This window comes from Ambystoma mexicanum, chromosome 1p (genome assembly GCF_040938575.1).
Source record: "Ambystoma mexicanum isolate Mex_15411 chromosome 1p, UKY_AmexF1_1, whole genome shotgun sequence".
Classification (NCBI taxonomy): Eukaryota; Metazoa; Chordata; class Amphibia; order Caudata; family Ambystomatidae; genus Ambystoma; species Ambystoma mexicanum.
In genome coordinates, this window is record NC_090921.1 from 27,100,011 (window position 1) to 27,127,679 (window position 27,669).

At 46.5% G+C, this 27,669-nt stretch overlaps 2 protein-coding genes across 2 annotated transcripts in view; both read left to right on the forward strand.

The window, feature by feature from the left end:
- Window positions 1–27,669, forward strand: part of LOC138581058 (uncharacterized) — a 471,910-nt gene that overhangs the window by 33,001 nt on the left and 411,240 nt on the right. The window contains 2 exon segments of the mRNA XM_069652139.1: window positions 9,973–13,335; window positions 14,205–14,250. Of these exon segments, the coding sequence (XP_069508240.1) occupies window positions 10,366–13,335; window positions 14,205–14,250 (3,016 nt within the window). The 5' untranslated portion in view covers window positions 9,973–10,365.
- LOC138564764 (zinc finger protein 154-like) overlaps window positions 13,337–27,669 on the forward strand; it is a 139,174-nt gene continuing 124,841 nt past the window's right edge. Inside the window, exon 1 of the mRNA XM_069642931.1 lies at window positions 13,337–13,875. The gene's annotated coding sequence lies outside the window, so the exon portion shown is untranslated. The remainder of the gene's footprint in view (window positions 13,876–27,669) is intronic.

The window sequence follows — 27,669 nt, forward strand, 5'->3', positions numbered from 1 at the left end:
TTACTTATGGAGCGCCCATTCCCAAAAATCAGACGCCTCCCTGTGAGCAAAAGGCGACACACCGGTCTCACTATGGACAGTACTGGCAATGAACACCCTATACCAAGTTTGAAAGATCTCCAAGCCACCATTATGTCATCAACTACAATAGCCGTGGCTCCATTCTTGAAAATGTACGAACATTTGCACGACAGTCTGAAAGACCTGACAGCTCTAATTCTTAGTATGAATACAAAGATCTCTGAGATGGGGAATACCCAGACGATCCTAATGAATACATAACTGAGCACTAATAAACAGGTGGAAATGGCGCTGGGGGCTTTAATGGACAGCAACAAAAACACCTTTTTGGACAGAAAACTACTGGCTGAAGTGGCGAAACAGGCTTTGAATCTTTTTCAACAAAAAGTTGATAACTGCGGTCAGAGTGGAGTAGCTGAAGAGGGAGGGATTCTGACCTCTCGAACCACAAACAACCCTGTATTTTGCTCTCCCGTTCAGATACCTCTAGCCTCATGTGCTCAGATTGCGGCGGCCACTGCTTCAGAACTGCAAAGAAATAAAGACATAATGGCGTGTTCTGAAAAATATGCTCCCATTGATTGTCAGGAACAATCCACGCTGCCGCCTGAGACTGCTCCATGTCTTGCAGGATCACAAATGACCGACCATCTCCCTTCCATCTGTGACTCAAACATACCTCTGTCGACTAACTGCCAGGATATCTTCCTGGAAACCCAAGCTGCTGATAATTTGGCTCTTTTGGATCCTCAAATGGCTGTCCCTTCCGACCAAAATCGTGGCTTGGGCTTAGATGTGGTGGGGCCCGTTTCTGCACAAAAACAAGGTCATGATGGTGCCTCGGCAGTGTATGACATATTCAAGCTTTCCAAGACTAATTCCGTCACAAGTTCGGGTGACGGAAACTGCAGAGGCCATGAACTAAAAAAAATCAAAAAACATGCCTATGAAAAAAAGGAACCGTCGTAACGATTCCAGGAAATTCTTGAGAAACCTGAAAACTGTGAATGTAATTATTAACGAAACTAACCTGAAAAATAAAAATGTCGTACCTGATCCCCAGTCAAATGACGATGCCACCGAGTTGGTCCAGTCCATTGAACCCATAATCGACTTATGTGGCATATCTGAGGAGTTGTTGAACACGTCTGTGTACGAGGATGCAGTAGCCGAGGAATTGGCTGGGGCTGAAGAATTTAATACTTCATCTGTCAGCCTCCCTGAATCGACCCAGTTGATTGACAACACACCTGTTCCCCCGATTGCAGCATGCCCGCAAATGAACAACCAGGCTGGGCCAGGGTCCAATCTATCTGGCCTAAATAACATTCCCCTTCATGCGCCACTCCAAAAGGCAACCAGAGTTGTATCACTGTGCGAAGTAAGTGGGCCAATCATCACCTCAACGGTTGATACGGTTTTTGGTTCCAAACCGTTCATGCCGCTAGATGAAAAACGTCATAAGAGGTGTGATCAATCTAACAAAAGCCTTCGCAAAACGGAAGATTTAGGGGCCCAAGTTGCTGTTGATCCTTGTAGCAACTCATCATCGTTGGAGGTCGCGAAGCACGACTTAACACGCCTTTACCCTAGGGACTCTGTCCCGATTAGGTTGTCACAGTCTAAGGTTAACGGATTACCGCAAATTAGAGCTCCATTAAAAAAGTACCTTACAAATGCTCCCTCCAAGAACTCGCATTTGAAAAATGATTCATCTTACCATCAAGTACTCTTGGAACGAATTGATTCTGCAGACGACCTAATAATGAATCGCCATAATGTCCTGTGGCTATGCCATCTGGTACCAAGTCTCAGGGCAATTGAATCTGGTGACTTGAAAATTGTCTAATTTTTTGAAGAAACCAAGAATGGCGCAGTCATCTTGCATGTCCAGTCTAAGCTCATAGTTGACACTTTGCTCCAATCTGGCCCGGTGTTACTATCTCTCGGTTTTGACATTTCTTTAGCCCCTATACGTGTTCCAACTGAGGTCTTGAATGATGTTGTGAACCTGGCAGAGGACGGAAGTGCCTATAAAAATCCTTCAGCACGCCCGAGTGAGCGTGGCTCCTCAGCCTTCCATCAAAGCACTCTCTCTCCAACACAGAACACTCAGAAGTCTTTGAGTGGAACCTCCAGCCACAATAACATAAAAATAACAATACAAGGAGCTAGCCAAGCGCATCGGTTTGCAGATCTGCCTGAGACTGACATGCCATCTAGGGCGAATGGAAATGATTGGTCCTGGGTTGCTGAAACCCTAAATAACACCACGTCATGTTAACGCCAAGCCTTCAAACGACATAACAACCAAAAAATTACACATTGGGATCCTGGAACACCAGGGGCTTTAGTCATTTGTTCAATTCCACCTGGGCCGACGAGTTAGATCTCATCTGTCTACAAGAGACAAGGCTATGTGAAAAACCAATTCTGGAGGCTTTTGAAATCGCCCACACTTCAGCCATTAAACAGACTAGGGGTAGACCTATGTCGGGTCTCCTGGTAGCCGTCAGGATTAACTCAGGGCTTCGGATTCTGAACTCAATTGGCATCTCTCCTTATATCCAAGTGACTACGATTTGTGATGGAAGCCCCGCTATCAGCCCGGCAACCAACCTCTGTATTTTCAATCTTTACTGGAACCATGGGGCAACCAGAGCAAAAAACTTCATAGACGAAGTCACTAAGACCATAGATGAGCTCACGGAATCTGGCCAGCTATATGACTTGATCATTTGCGGCGACCTTAACATCGATTGCCTTAGTCATTTAAACGCACCAGGGCTCAAGAAGAATGCTAACTCCGTAGAACTCCATCTGAAAACTCAGTGGTGTCTGGAAATGGAGCTGCGGGATTTGGTGATGCTGAATGGCCAAACCCTGGGCGATATTCCCGCAGCCCCAACTTGGAGACGAGGGGATTCTAGCTCTACCTTAGATTACATCTTTGTATCCAATAGGATTCACATGAGAACGACCGGCTTGTCTGTTCAAACAATGAAGCACAGTGACCATGATATGGTGGTCTTGTCATTTGTGGCAAACGGCAGAACGCACCAGGATCGCTGGGCTTTTTCAGTGAGAACAGGAGCCAGAAGGATTCGGCTAAATCTAGATTCTACCGAGTTGGGCCACATTTTGATGAGTTACCAGCTGTCCGAATCCTTGGAATACAACCATCTCTTAATCCAATACCAAGAACTCAGAACTCTCACGGGAAACAGCCTATTTATATCGAAACATAAATTTGACCTCCTGGTGCAACAACGGAAACGCCTTCTACGCTGGCAGTTAAGAACGGCCCGCAAACAAAGGCCTACTGTTGCCATTGGTCTTGCAAAAAAATTCAAACAAGGCTATAAGAACTGGCTTAAATCTCACAAGTGCATCATGATGCAAAATGACGCAGAGCTTATGCTATCAAAAATGAAGAGCTCCAACTCTGCTGACTACTGGAGATTGATAAACGATAATCTTGCTCCACAACATGCTCTTCAGGCAAACCTGGTCTCTGAGTCTGAGTGGGTATCCTTCTACGCCGACCTCTTCAGTAAAACCAATGAGGTCGATGTATGGACCCCTCGTGTCCTGTCACACTGGGACCTAGTATTCGAGCACGAGGACATTCTTAGAGTCATCAAGAATCTGAATAACTCAAGAGCCCCGGTCCAGATGCTTAACTAATTTTACGCTCAAACTTCAGCCAGAAGCATGGACCACCTTTTGTGAGCTGCTGTTCAACAGGATTGTCAAATGCTGCGAGACCCGTTCATCGTGGAAATCTGCAGTGATCATACCCATCTTCAAAAAAGGCGACCGTCGCAACCCAAAGAACTATAGACCAATTGCACTTCTTGATGTGCTGGGTAAGGTCTATGCCACTCTTTTACAACAAAAATTGACGGACTGGTCCACACATTGCAACCAGGTGGACCCCAGACAAACTGGTTTTGTTAAAGGGTTGGGCTGCGGTGTTAACCTTCTAATACTGAACTTACTGAAAATGGAAGCACTGCGATCAAACTCCAAAATCTATCTCGCACTGGTTGACTTGTCCCAGGCGTTCGACAGTATAAATAGAGATTTGCTGGTCTAAACTGACCAAATGGAACTGTCCTGAAAGTCTACTGTCCACTATCCACGAACTTCATATGAACACGAACGTTAGGTTTCCCTTTTGGTCCAAGCGAACTCTATCTTCACCCATTAACACCTCTCGAGGTGTCAAGCAAGGCTGCCCTCTTGCGGCAATTATATTTAACCTGTTTATATCTGATATCAAAGATGTTTTCAATGGACTACACACTTTCCCACCCAAACTTCACGGCTCACATGTAGACTACCTAGTCTACGCAGATGACATCATTCTGATGGACTCAACTCCCATAGGTTTACAGCGGAAACTCGCTGCCGTGGAAAAATACCTAACTGACAACTTGCTGGTTATTAACAGAGGGAAATGTGAAGCCATCGTTTTTGAAAGACTGCAAGGTTTCAAACCTAATGGGCAGAAATGTAAATGGTATGTGAATAAAGAACCCATTGGGCACGTACTTAACACCAGATATTTGGGAATGCAACTAAGTGCGAGTAGAAATGACGCACCTTGGGTGGACGCAGCCAAGAAAAAATGCCGACAATTGGCATGCCAAGCAGTCCTGATTAATAAAAAAATTGGGAAATTCTCTCTAAAACCAACGATAACCTTTTTCCAGCAGAAGGTGGTACCCTCATTGATTTACGCCGGGGAAAACGCTTTTGGTTGTGGGTCCGAAGTGTGGAGCTCTTTGGAAAGCATTTTTTGGTCCAGGGTTCTCCATTTGCCTAAAGGCACCTCTACAGTTTGTGCCAGATATGAGCTTGGGTACATCTCAATGCAAGCGAGAGTTACTTGTAATCTGTTAAGTGTCTTTAGGAAACTAAATTCAAGCAATCCAACCCCCCAGATGGAGATTCTTCACAGTCTAGAACTCGCCAAAGCCCCCTCAATCTTATTCCAATGGAATAAGTTATGTCATGACGTGCTCAGCTCCTATGACATCACGACACAATTGTTGCTCGAGAATCCTGATGCTGCAAAACTAACGCTTTGGAGAAATGATTGGATTTACACCTGTACCCAAAGAGCTGCTTCTAAATCTATGCTTGAAGCGCCGGCCGAGGCAAGAGCCTATGGCTGGGTCCCGCCCTATCTGTCGTGCTTCCCGGACCAGTGGTCTCGTGCCTCCTATTTGCAGTTTAGGCTGAATGCCATGCCAACCAAGGAACGCCTTTGCTACTGGTCCCAATCTACGGACCTGGACCTCACGTGTCTGTTCTGCTCCACCAACAAGGAAACACTTAAACATTTGATTTTAGTATGTCCCGAGTTGGAGAGCGAAAGAAATAACATCTTTAGGCCAATAACAACGAACTTTCAATTCCTAACTCGAGATGACTGGTGGAGAGCCCTGTTTGATGGGTCAAACAGAGTGGTGTTGTACGCATTAGTTTCTTTTCTTCGAGTCGTAAAAGACCGCTTATACGCCGTCCCGGTGGAGCAACCCGCTGGGACATCCTGAGGTCTGTATTGGAGGCTGCTGTTAACAGTAAAAGTCCGGGGTAATAGCGGATGATTTGTGAGCTTTCATTAATTTGGATTGTATGTTAATTTTTCTCTTTTTAAAGGTTTGTAATAAAACCATTAAAAAATTAAAAAAAATAAAAATAAGAGCCTACTCTACCAGACCAACCAGAACACCATATGCCTACCATATTGTGCAACCCAAATTCAGATTTGCAGAAGCAGGGTGCATCAGCTTCCCGTACATTGCAGCAAAACAGTGGAATGCCCTGCCACCCTCCCTGAGAGCCGAACCTTCCTACTGGATGTTCCTGAAAACTATATTTCAATAAACTGTATTACAACACTGTACATATGCTCATCTGATGTTGCTGAATTGTGAGTAACTGGTTATAACAGCACCTCAATGCCTCCGGGCTGCTGCACGCTTTATATGTGAAAATGAATACGATCTCTAGAATATCTGTTGTGCACAAACTTTCCTATCCTTCCATGCTAGTGCATTTCTGGTTTCATCTCTTCTCTTTTTCGATCTTGATTATTGCTTTGCCTTTCTGATTGGTCATCTCGTCTCTCAACGTACTGCCACCTGTTCTGTTTGTAACCCTGCTATTCTTCTTCTGTACTCCTCATACTCTTGTTCCTCCAGCACTGCCTCTTCTCTACCAATCGCTCTCCTGTCTTCTCTTTCACTTTCTCGCTTTTGTACATAAACGTTCTCATGGCTTTGCTCCATATTATCTTTCCTTGTTGGTCACTCTTTTATTCTCCTACACATGCTCCTCAGTCCTACTTTTTACACTTCCTATCTGTGCTCAGCCACTTATAGCCCCTTCTTGATTTCACTCTTGCGCGCATCTCACCCTTAAGCAATGGAACCATCTTCCACTATCCATTCATTCCTCTCCTTCATCTCTTGTGGACCGTGTTAAATGCCCATTTCTTCTCACTTATTTCTAACAACTCATTAACTGCCTGCTTTCTTCGGTTCCATGTGGTAAAATCGTGGCAAAAAATTGCTGTTTACACAAATAATTGCAGCAAAACGGCTTTGGTTTTGACGCCGCAATACATGTAAAGGATGTAGGGTCACCCCCGCAACCCTCAGACCCATTATACCATTTAAGGGGAGCAGGGGACACCCCTGCAACCTTTGCTCCCCCTAAAAAAGGTATAATGGTATACACCTTTACTGGGTCAAACCGCAGCATTTTTGCTGCAATTTTTTGTAAAGGTGACATTTTTGCCCCAATTTTATTACTGCATACCCTTTCTTCTTCTGATTGTATTTCTTTAGCCACTATGTGTGCCATTTTGTTCCGTCTTATGTTTAGCGCTTTAAGAAAGCGCTTCATAAATATCAATGATAGATATGGCATTTATAACGTGCCTATTCAAGGCGTAACGAGGCAAGGGAGGGGAAACAAAGGGAGGACAAGACAGCAATCTTACTAGGCCAAGTGACATTGAGATTGTGCAAGTGGAGGGGAGAGGGAAGGGGAAAAGTGCGAGGGGGAGAAAGTACAGGATACAGAAAACAAGTAGCACGGCCACCAGATGGGAGTGCAAGGGTTGAGTGCAGACAACGAGAGTCCGATAAGTGCAGGTAAAGGGACTGTAGGGTTACAGATACAAGTGCAAGGGTTGCCAGAAGGCAGTGCAAGGGTGCAACTGGGTCGGCAGGGACCTGGGCCCGAAGTTCAGAGAGTGGCCAGGTGACCAGTGCAGTATCAGACAGGAGATCAGCAGGGAAGAGGAAGAGGGAAGGCAGAAGCATTGAGCTGCTTCCGGAACCGGAGGTGGTTCTGCTTAATTTTCAGAGAGGCAGGGAGGCTGTTCTAGAGTGAGGTATCGGCCGTAAAGGGAGGGGATTCCCACCAACTCGTTGCCTGGAGAAGTACCTGACCCTCAAGGAGTTGGAGGTGGAGGAGTGAAGAGCTTGAGTAGGAAGATATTTTAGAAGAGAGAGTTTGCGGTATTGCAGACTCAGGCCCCAGAAGGCCTTGTGAACAATGCAAAGGGTCTTGAACGTGATTCTTGCAGCCACTGGGTGCCAATGGAGAGATTTTAGAGCTGGAGAGATACGATCCCTGGGCTTGCGGACAAGGACAAGTCTCGCAGTCCTGTTCTGGATGAGTTGCAGAGGGCGGAGAGTAGAAGCGGGCAGATTTAGAAAGAGGCTGTTGCAGGAGTCAATCCTTGAGAGAAGCAGAGCTCTGGAGACGGAGAGCTTCTTGGGGAAGCCGGGGAAAGGAAGAATACCTCTGAGGAGGTGCAGCTGGTAGTTGGACTTCTTAGAGACGTCCGAGATGTGAGGAGAGAAGGAGAGGGTGCAGTTGAAGATGAGCGCGAGGTTCTTAGCCTCACAGGTGGGAGCAGGAAGAGGGCCAACAGAGGCCGGCCAGAGAGTGGCAGGAAAAGAAGGTGCAGGTGTGCTGATGAGGAGGATCTCCGTCTTACTGGCATTCAGGCAGAGATCATTGGCGGCACACCACTCCTGGATTGCAGATCGACAATCCGGGATGACAGAAGAGGAAGCAGAGGGGAGCCTGAAAACGGAGCTGGGTGTCATTCGTATAGCACTGAAAGTTGGAGGAGAGAGCAGCAATGCGGAGGGCGAGAGGAGCCAGGTATTGGTTGAACAGCCAGGGAGTGAGGTTAGACCCCTGGGGAATACCACAGGTAGCGATAGAGGAGAGGAAGGACCCAAGTTGGACCTGGGAGGGTCGATCAGAGAGGAACGAGGTCAGCCAAGCCAGAGCCTGATCAGTGATACCCAGGTTATCACGCAGACGATTGAGCAGGATGGCATGGTTGACTGGTTTGACTGTGTCAAAGGCAGAAGAGAGATCGAGTAGGATGAGGACAGAGGGGAGATTAGCATCAAGGTTAGAGAGCAAGTCTTCACGGATGTTCAGGAGAGCAGTTTCCGTACTTCTGGCAGCTCTGAAGCTAGACTGATGGTCATGGAGACAGCCAACAGATTCAGTGTGAAGATTAAGCAGGGAGATGGCCAGCTTTTCCAGGAGTTTACCCAGGAAAGCACTGAAAAACAAATATTTTCAAAGTGGACCCTACTTCTGAGCTTTGGTGCTAAGGGGTAATTCCCACATTGGATTGAACACCTCTTTTTACCGCTAGGCAGGAAAATGGGAATGAGGTGCAAATTAAGCGTCCAATGGTGCTAACTCAATGAGTCCAGTGCAATAAAACAGTAAAAGCAACATGTGAGGAGAAATGCATCTTACCATCTGGAGACGAATAAACCGGTACCGTGTACTGCACTATTGATGGGTGCATGTCTGCCATAACATCTGTGTGCCTAAAAGCACACACTTCCCAGGCCTCTAAAAAGAAGAACACTTGCCTAAGATCTGCTCCGGTTTAAAACAGATTGATACCAATTGGCAGTTATCTAGCGATGGCACTCGCCACAGCACCTCTCGGTAAACGTACCACAAAGAGACGAAGCACAGAGTGCTCCTCATCCAGAGTCTTCATGCCAGCCCTGCTGTCCTGCATCTAAATGAAGGAGACTAAAGGAAACCACCATTTTCCCCTCTCAATGCGAGCACAGCGACAGGGTCAGAGCCGAGCATGCCAGAGGACAGCAGGGACACTTCTTAACCGGGGGTAGACGGCCTAACGGCATTGCTAGAGCCTGACCTACCCCAGACATGGAGAGTGGGTGTTGAGAGTGACCACAGTCCCTGACTCTGGTGTGAAAGCATTGATACCCCTGCCCCTTCTACGATGCCTACACTGAAAGGCAGAGGTCTTCTCTCTGCTCTGTGCTCATCCTCCTTCACCTGTTCACTACTGCAGAATACGGCAGAGCATGAAATGTCAGGATTCCACCCCTCTTTCACACATCCATGTCCCTATCTGCCCCATTCAAAGTGGCTTTTAGTTGCTCCAAAACCCAGTGATTTTCTGGTGGATACAAAGTGTCTGCCTCTTTCCATGGTATGTCTGAGGGTGCAATCATTTGTCTTTTGTGTAACACTTCATTGTTAAGAACAGGAATGAAGATGGTGGTTGTGGAGGTAATGATGTTAGCATAATCTTCACTACTCCTGGATCTAATCTTCCTCTTCACAGTATTTACTCCCAACTCTCCTACCCTGAAGAACAGATTGCTCACCCTTGTTTTCAGGCAGTGTCTGTCGTGGCCGGTGGAGAGTCGTAGATGCTTGGTGACAAGGGCAGGGCAATACATTTGGGAATAGACTCCTATGGGAAGGGGGTCACCTTGTATGTTCAGTCCTGTGATGTTGAAGAGTAGGATTATGAAAAGTGAAGATTACTGGTAAAAAATCAGTGCACTTCCTGCTGAGTGTGCAATGCTAAGAAATAATATCTGAAACCTTTGTTTCTTTCAACAGCGAGTAGAGCCATCACTGAAACTAAGGGTATGGAAATGCACATGGGATGATGAGATATGCAGAGGAACAAGGGACGCACTACAGAAGATGGTCAGTGCCATTCCACAGAACCTTGAATGAAAGCGCCATCCTCACGGAGAGACCAGTGCCCGGCACATCTATACACATCTATACGGATCCATACGTATTGAAAGGAATTTTTCTGAAGTGTTCATGGGATGTTCTTTACTCACAGGTCCAGTCCAATCAAACGCATAGGAGGATAGCTCGGGGACAACATGTTTGGCTTGGAAGCAAGAAAATCGGAGCAACATCTGTTCGAATTCTGCCCTGCGCTTGGAGACTGGTCTCAGGCATTAAGCACGTAATAAAAGATTAAATAATTAATCTCACATGGCAGAGAAACCCTATAAGTGCACAGAGTGCAAGAAAAGTTTCACACAGATCCCAAATATGCACACACATCAGAGGATCCATACTGGCGAAAAGCCCTATGAGTGCAGAGAGTGCAACAAAAGGTTCAGGCAGTCCTCAAACCTGAGAAGGCATCTCATGATTCACACGGGAGAGAAGCCCTACAAGTGCACAGAATGCAAGTAAAGCTTCATTCAATCCTCAAACTTGAGAAGTCATCTCATGATCCACACTGGAGAGAAGCCCTACAAGTGCACAGAGTGCAAGAAAAGTTTCACACAGATCCCAAATATGCACACACATCAGAGGATCCATACTGGCGAAAAGCCCTATGAGTGTAGAGAGTGCAACAAAAGGTTCAGGCAGTCCTCAAACCTGAGAAGGCATCTCATGATCCACACTGGAGAGAAGCCCTACAAGTGCACAGAGTGCAAGAAAAGCTTCAGTGATTCCACAGCGCTCAGCAGCCATCAAAGGACCCATACTGGGGAGAAGCCCTACAAGTGCACAGAGTGCAAGAAAAGCTTCCGTCATTTCTCAAACTTGAGAAGTCATCTCATGATCCACACTGGAGAGAAGCCCTTCAAGTGTACAGAATGCAAGAAAAGCTTCAGTCATTCCTCAACCTTGAGACGTCATCTCATGATCCACACTGGAGAGAAGCCCTTCAAGTGTACAGTGTGCAAGGAAAGCTTCAGCAATTCCTCAACTCTGAGAATCCATCAAAGGACTCACACTGGGGAGAAGCCTTACAAGTGCACAGAGTGCATGAAAAGCTTCAGTAATTCATCACACCTGAGAAGCCATCTCATGATCCACACTGGAGAGAAGCCCTACAAGTGCACAGAGTGCAAGAAAAGCTTCACTGATTCCACAGCGCTGGGCAGGCATCAGAGGACCCATACTGGGGAGAAGCCCTACAAGTGCACAGAGTGCAAGAAAAGCTTTGGTCATTCCTCAACCTTGAGAAGCCATCTCATAATCCACACTGGAGAGAAGCCCTTCAAGTGCACAGAATGCAAGAAAAGCTTCAGTGATTCCACAGCGCTCAGCAGCCATCAAAGGACCCATACTGGGGAGAAGCCCTACAAGTGCACAGAGTGCAAGAAAAGCTTCAGTCATTCCTCAACCTTGAGAAGTCATCTCATGATCCACACTGGAGAGAAGCCCTTCAAGTGTACAGTGTGCAAGAAAAGCTTCAGCGGTTCCTACCACCTGAGAAGGCATCTCATGATCCACACTGGAGAGAAGCCCTACAAGTGCACAGAATGCAAGAAAAGCTTCAGTGAATCCTCAAACCTGAGAAGTCATCTCATGATCCACACTGGAGAGAAGCCCTTCAAGTGTACAGTGTGCAAGAAAAGCTTCAGCGGTTCCTCACACCTGAGAAGGCATCTCATGATCCACACTGGAGAGAAGCCCTTCAAGTGTACAGTGTGCAAGAAAAGCTTCAGCGATTCCTCAACTCTGAGAATCCATCAAAGGACTCACACTGGGGAGAAGCCTTACAAGTGCACAGAGTGCAAGAAAAGCTTCAGTCAATCCTCAACCTTGAGAAGCCATCTCATGATCCACACTGGAGAGAAGCCCTTCAAGTGTACAGTGTGCAAGAAAAGCTTCAGCGGTTCCTCATACCTGAGAATCCATCAAAGGACTCACACTGGGGAGAAGCCTTACAAGTGTACAGTGTGCAAGAAAAGCTTCAGCGGTTCCTCACACCTGAGAATCCATCAAAGGACTCACACTGGGGAGAAGCCTTACAAGTGTACAGTGTGCAAGAAAAGCTTCAGCGGTTCCTCACACCTGAGAATCCATCAAAGGACTCACACTGGGGAGAAGCCTTACAAGTGCACATAGTGCATGAAAAGCTTCAGTAATTCGTCACAACTGAGAAGCCATCTCATGATCCACACTGGAGAGAAGCCATACAAGTGCACAGAGTGCAAGAAAAGCTTCAGTAAATCCTCAAACCTGAGAAGCCATCTCATGATCCACACTGGAGAGAAGCCCTACAAGTGCACAGAGTGCAAGAAAAGCTTCAGCGATTCCTCAACTCTGAGAATCCATCAAAGGACTCACATTGGGGAGAAGCCTTACAAGTGCACAGAGTGCAAGAAAAGCTTCAGTCATTTCTCAAACTTGAGAAGTCATCTCATGATCCACACTGGAGAGAAGCCCTTCAAGTGTACAGTGTGCAAGAAAAGCTTCAGCGGTTCCTCAGACCTGAGAATCCATCAAAGGACTCACACTGGGGGGAAGCCGTACAAGTGTACAGTGTGCAAGAAAAGCTTCAGCGGTTCCTCACACCTGAGAATCCATCAAAGGACTCACACTGGGGAGAAGCCTTACAAGTGCACAGAGTGCAAGAAAAGCTTCCATCGTTCATCAAACCTGAAAAGCCACCTCATGCTCCACACTGGAGAGAAGCCCTACAAGTGCACAGAGTGCATGAAAAGCTTCAGTAATTCCTCAACCCTGAGAAGCCATCTTATGATCCACACTGGAGAGAAGCCGTACAAGTGCACAGAGTGCATGAAAAGCTTCAGTAATTCGTCACACCTGAGAAGCCATCTCATGATCCACACTGGAGAGAAGCCCTACAAGTGCACAGAATGCAAGAAAAGCTTCATTGTTTCCACAGCGCTGGGCAGGCATCAGAGGACCCATACTGGGGAGAAGCCCTTTGAGTGCACAGAGTGCAAGAAAAGGTTCAGTCAATCCTCATACCTGACAAGCCATCAAAGGATCCATACTGGGGGGAAGCCCTACGAGTGTCCAGAGTGCAAGAAATGCTTCATTGATTCCACTGCGCTGAGCCGCCATCAGAGGACCCATACTGGGGTGAAGCCCCACAAGTGCACCAAGCGCAAGGAAAGCTTGAGCAGCTCCTCAGCTCTGATTATGCATCAGAAGATCCATTCTTTGAAAAAGACTGGAGGCCCAACTGGTGTTTAGGAGATCTTTGAAGACCCTACTGTTGCCATAGTTACCACGTGGAGAGATGTTGTGAATGTGATCCTCTCCGTGATTAGCGCTGAGAAGCCCTTAGGTCAACACGAATGGTATAACTAAATAATACACTCTGAGAAAAATAAACAAGTACTGCATGAGTGCTGAGAGACACAATATGGAATAAAAGAGATTCAATCACAGTAACATTCAGGACTCAGCAGCAGGAGATGAATCTGGCAATTACATTTTTTGTTGAAATTTTAAAAGCATAAAAATCACTTGAATACTGCAGAACAAAAGTCATTATTAATAGTCAAATGGCATCACTGCTTAGAGTAGGAAAACAAAATACAATCTCACCCTCTTGGAAACACAGAGCAGAGGTGGTTTTAAAGCCTCTCTAAAAGACATAACAACCAAAGTCCTGAGAAAGATTAAGGAAAAAGCCAAGGAGGATCCAGCTTAACAGGGAAGCTTGAAACTGTCTGAGGAAAAAGCAGGAGAGTCAACACGGGGCACCTACGGAGGCAGAGACTGGTAAGGCAGTGGGGCGAGAAAGCTGCTAGCCAAGCATAAAATAAAAAAATCACTTGTCCCCTTAATTAGCTGTACAGTAACCCAAGCAAACAGTCCAGTGCTGTGTTCTGCCAAACATGTCAAAAATGCAAGCGTTTTCCTCATTTAAAGCATTATGGGGTTGTAGTCACTATTTTGGAAATGGGTCCCTGTGGAAACTGGCACTACTGTAGTAGGTGGACTCAAAAGACCTATTGGTCGATACAGGTGTACTATCAACTCTACTTTAATGTTCTTTATTTCTCGTTCCTTTTGCATGGCTTTAATGTTTCTGATCTTTTTGTTTTCAGTCCGTTATAAGCACCAAAAGAAGAATTGTTGTTCGAAACGTGCATGGTACATAACCCTTAGCTGGGCTGTCTATAAAGTAGTCATTGTTTGCAGAATGTAATACATATTTTGGCTCGATATAGTGATTATCAATCAAGTCACACTTATTTTGGATAGAAAACATAAAACCATCACAAATGCATTATATTTCACATGCCGAACTATCAAATAATATATTTTAAAAAAAACAAGATCTTACAAATACAATTTAGAAATTAGCACCAGTACATGGGTTTCCACAATCCACTTGATGTTTAACCATCAGCATACAGTGTTCTTTGTTTCCTAATCTCACTCAACATCACGTGCTAATTGATCACAACAATTCTCATAATGCGCCATGCAAAAATAGCTACAAAACAAATGAAAATCAAATTGCATTAAATAAAAGAAAGTTAAAAACCATTGTCTAATATATATAACATGAAATCAATCCATGAATACAGTAAAGTGGGACGAATCCCAGGATATCGTCCCTGCTTCCCTAGGCAGAGCCCCTTCCCATGGGGTCAGGGATGTGAGGCCACTGGCCAGTGGTCCTCCTGAGGGTGGTACTCAGCAGGTGAATCTCATGGTAGGGGCCTCTCCCCCTTGTGGGACTGGGGATGATTATTAGGGAAGAACGCCATTACTTGTACGACCAGCACAACCTATGTTGATATTTCACATGCTACGACCTGCATGCACTCTGCGACCTTCGCTGTCTATTTTGGTAACCGCTCATGCTTCGAACTGTACCCGTATGTACCTGCGACCTTTACGGCCTTTCTGGAAAACCTGTACATGTTGTTTTGAATAGTACTCTCTTGTGTGCACCTTGCGACCATTATTGCCTACTTTCTGAAAACTGAACATGTGTCGCTCTGTATTCTCTGTGTACTCTCTACCAACTCTGTACTCATCGAGGCCCACCACCATTCTCTATTATAACTCACATTTATTGTTATAGTTGCGCATCTCTTTTATCCCATTTTAGACAATTCAGCCAACACTACTAACGCTCTCCCCCTGCGACCATTCTTGCTCATTGCTCACATGTTTTGATCTGCACTTCCATTGTGCACTTGTTACCATTACTGTTTATTAGGAAATCGAACCTGCCTGAATGTAACTTTCCTTTGAGCATTCTACAGCAATAACACTATTGTGGTTATATCTACCCAGTGCACGTTGAACTGGCACACCACCTTAGCTGACGCCAGATTCTACCGAATTATAACCCCCTGAATAGCCACTGCACCTCAAATAGCCTTCGACTATAACTGGCTATACGACAATTGAATTATAAGCACCTGAACGTAGGCTGAACTAGCCTACCTTAGTCACCACCTTCTACCTGTTTCCAACATCTATACTGAACCTACTTGACCGGTACTGACTATTCACTAATCCTGTTGGCTAAATCCGGCCTGCCTAGCTCCCATTCTGCCTCTGCACTCTTTCACTCACAGGATCCGGATTCCTACTGGCTGCCTGCACACTAGCCTAACACCACAACACTATGTATATACCAGGCATCTACTCATCCCTACTTAGGACCATTCTTCACCTGATCCGCTTGACTAGCCATTAAAGCCTACACATTACACCCGTCCTCACAGTCTCCCTACTACCCAAAAGCATGACTCCTACTCACTCACTTACACCCTTTGCCCACATCCAAAACCTACCCAAAACGACCAGCCCATGCAACTCCACCTCTAGAAACATTAGACTATGCGCCAGGCTTCCCAATATGTTCGAAACACTTGCCAGAACCACGTTCTATACCAAAACTAGCAATACCAGGATACCATGGCCTGAAGCCAAAACGGCCAACCCTCCCTCAAACACCCTCACCCAAGAACCTCCAACTGCACAAACCAGTCAATACTCCTCCCACCCATTTACAATCTTAATAATCAAGCCACATTGGTAACACCTACTGCGACCAATATCACACACATCAGAGATGCCCTAATAAATGCCCGATCTATAGTAGCTCACGCCACAGAAATAGCAGACCTCTTCCAGCTAGAAAAATTGGACTTCCTAGCCGTCGCAGAATCCTGGCTCCACACTGCAGCAGGTCCTGCCCTCATGCTAGCAATCCCAGAGGACTATACGATATTCAGAGTTGCCAGAACCGAAACCCGAGGCGGAGGCCTTCACCATAATCGCCAAAACATGAGACTTGCCCCATCTGACAAATCTGATTCCTGTGAATCCCTCATAGCCAAATTGCCCAACGCTAACTCCCAAACCCCCACGATCCACCCTCTCTACAGATCCCCCGGTCCCCTGGGTTCGTTTGAGGAGGACCTAACTACCATCATATCCGACAATCTAAAAAACACGGCCCAAAGCCTTCTCCTAGGTGACTTCAACCTGGAGTTCAAAGACCCTAAAGACCAACATGCTGCACTTATTGCTGGCACTCTGGCAGAACTAGGCTTCAATCAAAAAGTGACCCTTCCTACCCACAACCAGGGGAGGAGCCTTGACTGGGTGGCGGACTATAACTGCCATGCCTTCATCACCATCATCTCTCCCCAGCCATGGTCTGACCACTACCTCCTAACCTTCTCCCTCAACTCCAACTCCCTCCAATAACCCTCTAGCCCCCTTTATCCCCACTAGGAACAAAAGAAATATCACAGCCGATAAACTCATCCCTCTTATTCTTCCGACCCTGAATTCTCTCTCAGAATCCACTGATCCTCTTCACCCTCGTAGATGAATACAACAAAATAATGACATTAGCACTAGATTCCATCGCCCCACTTAAACTAAGAGAAAGTAAGCCAAAAAGGCATCTAAACACATAGTTCTGCCCATACCTGAAATCACTCAGACATGGAGACAATCACCTTCAGACAACAATAATATCAACCTCAATAAAATAACCTCCCAATATAAGAAAGAAATCATTCTAGCCAAGCAAGATTCCTACAACCAAAGGATCTCTCAAGCCAATTCCTGCATAAAAGAACTGTTGACCATCCTTAAAAAGCTGGAAACCCCCATACCAGTCCTAGACATGTGTGCGAAGGACTAACACTGGTGCACCAGCATCCAAAACAGCCTCTCCAACAAAGTAACAGCCCTCCAGGACAAGATTACCAACAAAAAAGAAACCCTTCTCTGCCCTACTCTCTTAGCCATCAGCCGTGGTTTTCTTTGTTGTGTAGACAGGCTGTGCTGAATCACCTCTCCCTGTGCTGCACTCCCATTGGTTGCTGAGTGTTTTCTTCCATCCAATCAGGGACCGGCAGGCTTCAGCCGGCCCTCTCAGCAAAGGCCCACTTCCAAGGCCCCTGTCTGCTCCTTGTCCACTTCCAGAACACTAATTGGGGTCCTCCCTGCACCTTAACCACAATGATGCGGCCACCTCTCTCCTCTAAGAAATCTGGACTGCCTTGACTTTGCCACCTCCAGAACTATGGGTTAGTTCCCTCCTTATGGACTCACTTCTACTGCCTTTGACTATCACTGTTCTTTCTGCTTGTTGCTCCCATGTTGTCATCTTGCTGTGCAGTGCTTCCTAAACCCTTTGCCAAGATCCTCTCAGCACCCAGATCCTCCCGGTCGTGTGGGGAGGGGTAGCCCTGATCATTTCTGAGTGGATTCCTGCCTCTATCATTCCCACTCAGACCTACTTCTCTTTTGAATACCTTGTCTGTAGGCTTTCTCTCGCCTACCCATTCTCTTACTGTGGTTACCATCTACCGGCCTCCTGGTCAAATCACCTCATTTCTCTCTGTGTGGGCAGACCTCTCCTCCTCCCTCCTAGCCTCTACCACTCAACTCCTCCTCCTCGGTGACCTAAATATACATTTAGACTCTCCTTGCTCCTCCTCTGTACTCTTCCGTGACCTCTGTGACTCCCTCTCCCTGTCCATCCTCCCCTCTGGCCCGACTCACTCTGCAGGGCACAAACTCGATGTCTTTATCTCCTCTGACCTCCCCCTCTCCATCCCTCTGACCACTCCTCTCTCCCGGAGCGATCACTCCCTCCTCTCATCTCATCTCTCCCTCTCTTCCCCCCAAGCCAAGCCTACCCCAACACTGCCACCTACCTTCTCAGACATCCGGCCCATGAAGCGTGTGTCAGTTGAGGCTTTTTCTGCCACTTTCTCTCCCCCCTCCACCTTTGGCTGTCTCTCATCCAGATACAGCCCTGTCTCTGCTCTACTCTTCAATTTCTGATACGCTTGATGTTCTTGCCCCTGTCATGAGGATCTGTTTGAAGTCCAAAGCCAAGTGCAATTCCTGGTATGACTCTGACCTAGCTACACTTAAACGTAAGTGTAGGGCAGCTGAGAGGAAATGGAGGACTTCCTGTTCATCCTCTGACAAACTGGCCTGTCACCTGCTACAAAGGCAATATCGACTCTCTGTCCTCACCAAGAAGAGAGTCCACATTCAAGCTCGTGTCTCTGCGGCATCTAACAACTTGGCCGAACTCTTTAAAATCTGCGAGGAGCTGGCCAACCCTGCTGCAGTCTCTACCCCTCCTGTTGCCTCCCAGGCTCTTTGCAACGCCCTTGCCTCTCACTTCATTAAAAAAAAAAAACAGGACATCCTGTCCCCCCTCTCCACCCACACTCCTCCTCTTTCCTCTCCATCTGTGCTTGCTGACCCTCCTTTAGCCACCCTCCCACCATCCTTCTCGTCCTTTCCTCTTTTCACCCCTGACGAGGTTGTTAGACAAGTCCGATCTATGAAAGCCTCGTCAAAACAGGTTAATCCCTGTTCCTCTAAAACCATCAAGGACCACATTGACGCCCTCGCTCCGGCCCTTGCTGATTTTTGCAACCACTCCTTTGCCTCTGGATCCTTCCCCTCCCCTCTGAAGCACTCCTTTGTGCATCCTCTTATCAAGAAACCCACAGCTGATCCTTCTTGTCCAGCTAACTATCGCCCAATTTCCATTACTCCCTTTCTTGGCAAACTCCTGGAAACGTTGGCCATCTCTCAGCTTAACCTTCATTCCAATTATGTTGCCTGTCTCCATGACCACCAGTCTGGCTTCAGAGCTGCCAGAAGCACGGAAACTGCTCTCCTAAACATCCATGAAGATCTGCTCACCAACCTTGACTCTAACATTCCCTCTGTCCTCATCCTCCTCGATCTCTCTTCTGCCTTCGACACGGTCAACCATACCATCCTGCTCAACCGTCTCCGTGAAAACCTGGTATCACTGATCAGGCTCTGGCCTGGCTGACCTCTTTCCTCTCAGATCGACCCTCCCAGGTCCAACTTGGGTCCTTCCTTTCATCTATCTTCCTCTCTACCTGTGGTGTTCCCCAGGGGTCTAACCTCTCGCCCTGGCTTTTCAACCGATACCTGGCAACTCTCGCCCACTGCATTGCCATTTTCTGCTCAAATTTCCAGTGCTACGCTGATGACACTCAACTCATTTTCAGGCTGCCCTCTGCCACCTCCTCTCCCTCTCTCATCTCTGACTGCCTAACTGCCATTCAAGATTGGTGTGCCAGCAATGATCTTTGTCAGAATGCCAGCAAGACGGAGATCCTCCTCATCAGCACACCTTCACCATTCTTTCCCCTCACTCTCTGGCCGGCCTCCCTTGGCCCTCCTCCTGCCCCCACCTGCGAGGCTAAGAACCTCGGGGTCATCTTTGACTCCACCCTTTCCTTCTCCGCCCACATCTCTGAGGTCAAATTTCCAACTGCACCTCCTCAGAGGTACTCTGCCTTTCCTCTCCTTCCCCCAGAAGCTCATGGTATCTCAAGCTCTGGTTCTCTCTTGCTTGGACTTTTGTAACAGCCTCTTTCTAAATCTACCTGCCTCTACTCTCCGCCCTCTGCAAATAATCCAGAACAGGACTGCGAGACTTGTCCTTGGCCTCAAGCCCTGGGATCGTATCTCTCCCGCTCTGAAATCTCTTCACTGGCTCCCAGTGGATGCAAGGATTAAAATCAAAACCCTCTGTATTGTCCACAAGGCTTTCTGGGGCATGGCTCCAAAATACCTTCAGCTATCCTCTACCTCCAACTCACTCAGGGTCAGTTGTTTTTCTAAGAAACGAGCTGGGGGTAGATCTCTGTCTTCGGCTGGGACCTCCCTCTGGAACAGCCTCCCTGCCACCCTAAAACTTGAGGAGAACCATCTCTGGTTCCGGAAGCACCTCAAGACCTTCCTCTTTTCTTCTGCCTTCGCTCCCCCTCTCCCCTGCTGATCTGTTCTCTCTTGGCACTGTGCACCTGGCCACCCTCTGTCTTTTGGGCCCAGGTTACTGCTCATCCTGTCACCCTCCCACACTGCCTCCGGGTCACCCCTAGCACTGGGGTCTATATCTGTACCCATACAGCCCCCCCTTTTTCTTCCTGCACTTATCGGACCTACCCTGTCTGCTGCCTTAAACCTAGCACTTGCAAATTGCTGGCTGCATTACCTCTGTTTGTTGCCTTTATTATTTATTTATTGTTATTTATATGTTTCTCCTCTGCTTCGCACTTTCCACCTCTCCCCCCTTCCATGCACTTTCCCCCTCCCCCTTTTCCCATGCACTTGCGCGTTCTCAATGTCACTGGGCCTAGTAAGATAACTGTTTTGTTCTCCCCTGTTCCCCTCCCTTGCCTTGTCGCGCTCTGAAACACTTGTGTACGAGTGCGATAGAAATAAAATATCAATCAATCAAAAAATCCAACCGCCTATACAAAAAGCCACACTCAAACCCTCACACCGCTTTAACTTCTCTAAAGCTTAGAAGTCAAAAAAGTCATACTCTTAAACCGTCAAACTGCTAGGTGATCCAAGCCCCTCACAAATCATCAAAGATGCAGCTAGAGACCGATTACCCTTCATTTCCAAGCTCATTAACACCACCTTTTCTACAGTGATTATCCCCAGCAACCTCAAAGAGTCATGGGTTCTCCCACTACTCATAAAGTAATCTCTGGATCCCTCTATACCTACCAACTACAGACCCATCACCACGTCCCTTTCCTGCTTAACATCTTAGACAAGGTAGCCTACCTTCAAATACAGCATTACTTAGAACAAAACCACCTCCTGGGAGTCCGCCAGTCTGGCTTCAGACCACAACCTGACACTTTTTTTTTTATTTGTTTTTGGTAGCAAAAAGTTAATTTGACACCTTTACAAAAAATGTTCCTCCCTAAATACATAACATAATTCATAAATACCATTACACATAACAAAGTAAAAATCACAATGTGCTAGATTATACAAATCACAAATGCTGGTGTGTACAATGCAAGCTTTAGATCCAACAAAGCTTGTAATCAGCAAATTTAAAGTTAAAATACAACAAACTCATAATTCAATGAGATCATAAGACGTGTTCTCAGTGTCCCTTACAATTAAAGGACCACTCACAGTATTCGTTATCATTATTTTGTTTGCATGCCAATATGGAAAAAGAAACGTATCAGCATCACAGCGAGTGGCATCCATGAGCAACAAATGGAATCAACAGACAAGAACAAGAACAGGTTGCTTCACCTTTTCCAGTGGTCGCTTGCTTGATGCCAATGGTTCATTTGTTGGTATAAGTAAATTCTATAAATGTACCAGTGGTGCGTCTATAGCCTTCCTCATATACATTGAATTATTTAGTGGCAAGAGAACTTTCTCAATCATGTTCACAAGTCTCACTGTAGCAAGCATGATGGAGTTGGACTGACCCCACATACAACGCAACCAAACCAGACGCTCATTGCTTGAATTTGAAACAAAAAAGTTCCCAAACAACGGAACCTTCTAAGATCGAAATGGGTGCAATACATGAACAGGTGTTCCAAGGTTTCGCATTCCCCCACCCTAGCACAAAATCGGCAGCAATCCCACTGCCGCAGCTCTTTGTATCCTGACCAATCGCAAATACGGGAGCCCGTATGGATGAGATCCAGCCGAAATCTCATATATGTCCTTCTTGCGTGATGGTCAGGTAAACACAGTAGGTAGGGCAAACGGGGCAAGACAGCCTGCCTGAATTTGGCATAGGTGTGAAACGAAGAATATCCTGAAATTAAATCTGCATTAAGTGCCCATGCATTCCTATAAAATCGAGCTTTGACTTTTCGTGGAAAGTCAATAAAGTCCTGTTGCGTCATATTCACAGATTTTAGAATCGCCAACATATCTGACTTAAATTCAAGAATAGAGGCAGGATGTTCTTCAATTAGCATTAGGCTAAAGTCCTCATATAAGGAATTAACTGGGGGCGAGATCATTTTGTTAAAGGAATTTAACATACGCCGATCATGTTTATCTGCTAAAGGGTATAGACCCAATTCGTGTATAAGAATTGGATTGGGCAGGTATCCCGGAAGGCCTAATACCCTTTTCCAAATCTTACCTTGGAGGAAATTTAATAAAGGTCCCAGATTTACTAGGCAAGCATCCAAGGAGTAAAGTAAAACAGGCTCTACTTTCATGGTGTAATAGTGAAGTAGAGGCAAAAGCGAGTATTTACAGTGCCTCGAGAAGATAATCCTCATTTGTGCAAACAGCTGGTCGAGTTTGGTCGCCAACACGAGACGCCACTTGCCGACAGACATGCCGTTTGACATATGGTACCCCAGGTACATAATCTCTTCCCTCATTATAATTGGTTGGGAAATGACGAAATACTTAAATCTCAAGTGTTTCTTCTTAGATGAAAAGACTATTATGTGAGATTTGTCTGGGTTGATAGTTAAATTGTTCTGAATACAATATTCATGGAAGATATTAAGTTTGTTTTGTAACCCGAAGGGGACCTTGTCAAATAGAAAAATAGAATGAGGTCATCGGCAAATGCCAAACAGTGAAGACGTAGCTTTCCTAGGTTTACCGCAAATGTGTTTGTTCCCTCCCATAGCTGCTCAATGTCGGCCAGATACAGATTAAAAGGTATCGCAGCTAAGTTGCAGCCTTGCTTCACGCCAATTCTTGTCGGGATACTGTCGTACAGAAGGCCCTCAGGGTTGATGCGCACTCTATAAGAAGTATTTTAATGGAGCGCCGCTATGATCGCAACCAACTCAGAGGGGAAGCCATAGGACAGCATCTCCTGCCAGAGACGATTTCGCAAAACGCTATCAAACGCTGCTGATAAGTCTAAAGATGCCATGTAAATCGTCCCATTTGGCTGAGCGCGTGATGTTGACAATAGATGGGCAAGGATTGATGCATTAAGCTGCGTGCCCATGGCTCTGGGAAAAACGACCTGGACTTTTGAGAGAATATTGGCATTGTTAACATAAGATTCCAATTCACTAAAAATCAGCCGTGCAAAATTATTTGCTGAGATGTCAATTAAGGCTATTGGCCTAAAGTTTGCCGGGGCATTTAAGGCACCCTTTTTGTGAATTGGGATTACAATTGCCGAGAGCCAGGAGGGAGGAATTTTCCTAGATTGGTATATTGACTGATACCAAGGGAGCAAGTACCTGGCCCAGAACTCGGGATCATCCTTGTATACACAAGGTGGCAGCCCATCGGGCCCAGCCGCTTTGGAAAACTTCAAGGACGAGATTGCCCAAACGATGTCCTTGGTTTCCCAGGGGCAAACGGAAGAGAATTCCAACAGTAAATTCAGACACTCGAACCTTCGGTGTTTTTCCGGTAGGTTATATTTCTTAAGGAAGAACGACCGCCATTTAGTGCCTGAAATGGATGCCATCATGCGGTTGTCTGCCTTGCCCAAGGGCTTTCGTAAAATGGACCATTGCTCCCTCGTGTTTTTCGTACATAGCAGTTCAACCATTTGTTGATTAGCCAGGTTGTAAGCAGCGTAGCGCAGTAACTTTAGCTTTGACTTGAAGCGAGCCACAGTGAAGTTTTTTTCTCTTTTCAAGTTTGCTGCGCTCGAAGAATTACCTTTCAAGATCTGCAACTCGCTGTTTTTTTGAGTTGTGAGTTTAGCCACCTCTGCCAGGTGAGGGCTTGCAGCTTTTGTCGCCTGTTTTCACTGCCTTCTTTAGATAGGCGCACCAAATGCGAGCGAATCATCTTCAGATTTAATTTAATGATTCTTTCCCTGTGCCACGGTGCTAGGTGCTTGTCATGGGACACGACAAGGTCTCGATTTACACGAAACACCATTTTGCGACAGATAGTGGAATTCCATCTAACGGACAGAGTGTGCCTGTCGCTTTCCCCCATAGCGGCAGATTCCAGGTTTTCATATGCTTCAAGTCTCAGGTGTAGAAAGTGGTCAACATCCGATGGTCACTCATTCCTACACTCAGAATTTTGATGGGGTCGAGCAGACCCGAGCATGCCACTGATGCAAACACATAGTCGATAAGAGATGACGAAGTACCACGTTTCCAAGAAATTTTGGTGGTCTCGGGGGCAATTTGGATGGGATAAATGCCCCACGCTTCAAAGAAACTGGCCCATCTCTTGCCTCTACTAAAGGCTTGGAGTGCATAAGAGGAGGAGTAGGCGGAAGGTTGAGAGGTGCCTTCCAATTCCAAGTATGAATTTAGGTGGCCCCCAATTATGATTTCATGATTGGGGCAAAAAAGCGCTACATGGCCCAGGATCAGCTTCTCTAGGGTCAGGTCCAGAAAGGCAGCACTTGGGTTCCAATATATGGACATCAAAAATAGAGAGGTGAATTTGCAGTCATCAAATGTTAACTCCACCAGAATGCATGATTCAGTTTTTTCCAAAATGCATGAGGCCACCTTAAGGGTGTTGGAGATAAGTATTGCAATGCCTCCAACTGGATATCCAAGGCAGGTACGTCGTGCGTGGGCGCTGAAGCAAATATACCAATCCAGCACAAGAGCTTCTAGCGCCATTGTTTCTTGTAACATTAAAATCTCAATCATTTGCTGTGGATCTCCCTGGTGATGCCAAGTCTTAAGATTAGTTGCACCACAGCAATTCCAGGATGTGATATAAATCCCCTGGTGTTATGAGTCCAATGGAGGAGGTTTCATAGAAGCTGCCACTTTCATCAGTGGCTCCAGCTATGACAGGCCACTTAGCGCTTGCGTAAGGGAGGCAAGTTGCAGAGTTAGTTGGTTGGCGTGGGACTCGAGGGGAGCCACAGCAGAGCCTTCCGTTCTTGCAGTAGGGACTGGTGTGACAAAGTCCAGAAAATCCCAAACACACTCCATATCCGTAAACAGGCAAGGAGTGAGACCCAATAATTCAAAGTCATCGGTGAAGTCCAAAATCAATTTTGTTATTATCTGGGATTGGACTCTACACAATACTCTGTAGTTGTTGTGGGAAGGAAGCTTTACCCAATCCAGGTCCTTTGATGATAAACTTCTTAACGAAGGAATCTGAAAAAATGAATTCATCAAAAAGGACCTGTTAATCCTGGCGAGACCATTTATGCCCGGGTTGCTAACCCAGCCAAGTATAACCTTCATATCCTTGGGGGTTTCCGAAAAAGACAAAGTGTCTGCAGAGAGCTCCTCCAGGTGGGTCTCTTGTGCAAGTTCTTCATCGCAGTGCGTGATTCATGGCAAAACCAAAGAGGCCTGCCCATCCTCTCGGCTGCGAGCAATGGCAGCCTCCTCTTGACGCCCCTGAGTGGCCGGTTCAAGGCCTACCAAGTCGGCGTGCGGGTCCACAAAATTTGGTGCCACAATCGGCAACTCAATGTCCAATTTTGGATTTGTTACAGATTTTAATTCACCCGTGGGTCGCATAACCACTTTTTTGCTTACAATATTAGGAAAAAAGCAGTGAAGTTGCGGTTGAGTCTTGGCAGCTGGAGTCCTTGGGGGGGTTAGAGGACGGCACTTGCACATTATCACATTTTATGGCATTAATCTGTAGATGTTTTTTACTTTCATCGTTCAGTTTGCGAAGATCTAAGGCCTGGTCATCCTGACTGTTCCCAGTGCTCAGGTCGGGAGTAGTTGCTTTACCAGAGTGGGTGCCCGGAACATTGAGCACTTTCTTTGCCCCTTTCTTCTGGGAGGCCTTTGCGAGATTTAGGCGTTTTTGAGCTCTCAAGAATGACTTCTTTGCCTTTCGAGATGGGTAATACATTTCCTCGTGTTCTAATTGTGTCACCACTATCTCACATGGCACTGAGGGACCAACAGGGTCTGAGATGCTCTGGCTATCTATGATAGCTGTCAAAGCAGGAGGACTGTCAGGTGTGGGATCAGCCCTATTGTCGAGCTCCATTCCTCCACATGGGTTGGCGGAATCTTCCAAAGGTTGAGACTTTGCGACCAGTTTGAACAATATGTTCCCAACCTGGAGAAGACGATCATGTTGGAGTTTGGCTACATCGAGCAGATCTATGGCCTCAACATCAGGCTGTGGAGACCCAGCCATTGGGTCCCCTTGCACCACTTGCAAATGCGATCTTTGAGGCAAGTGGGCATTTAAATGCGCCTTTTCCGTCTGAGAGCCTTGCAACCGTACTACAAGCAGGGTAGGAGCAGGTGGAGTTGGCACTACAACATTAGCCAACATTTTTTCAAATTGTGCAAAGTAAAATGGTTTGGATTGTTCCTCCACAAAGATGAAGCCTTCCAATTTAGCCATCTTTTCTTTCATAAAGGCTAAGGAGCCTTGCATTTCCCTCAGGGTGCAGTGAGTAAGCTTGTGGCCCTTGTCCAGGAGATTAAGTATTTGCGAGATGACAGGAAAGTTGAACAGATAATTTGGGAAAGTACCAGCAAGTGAGTCCTCTAGGGTTGAAGAGGACCGTGCCTCCTCTTTAGATGCAATAGAGCCAACCTCGTCATTGCCCAGATTCAGGACGTCGAGTGCACGGGGCAAGAGGTTCCCGGGTGGGTCTATAAGGACACCATGTGTGTTGTTGTAGCGTGAGGGCGCACCACCTCCCTCTCCCCTCACGGGAGTGGAGAGCAGGTCTCTATCGAAAATGCTGGGTTTTTTGCAGCTTAGTTCGTCCGGGAGATGAAAATGGACTTGTTCACGAAAGGGAAAAGACCGAGGGGCAGGAGAGGAAGGGCCCAATGAGCGCCTCACCCGTTTTCCCAGTTCAGTCATAATTGTCAGAGCTAACATTGAGGTATCAGACACATGAGGGAAACCCTCGTGGTCGAACCTAGGAGTACAACTGATATCATGAACATGCGCCCTGTCGCAAGCCACCACCTCGTCGTTATCATTGGCGTCTTGCACCGAAAAGGTGGGGAGCATCACAGCCGAAGGAGAGATTGTAATCAAAGACTCCAAGCACGGGACTAAGTCCTCCGTTCTAGGGGCATCCAAAACCTCTTCTTGGTTTGGCGCTGCCCCCTCTACATCAGGCGAGGATGGCATCGATAGGAGTGATTTTTTGTGGGAAAGTGAAAGAGGAGGTGTGCCAATCGGCAATTTAGACCTCCCCAATTTCCTCTGAGCTTTAGGAATAGTTTCAGACTTGGAGTTGCTTCTCAAAGCACGTCTCATAGTCTACACCTGAAGCACAAGCCAACAGGCAAAACTACTGCAGGACTATGGGGTAAGTATAAAGGA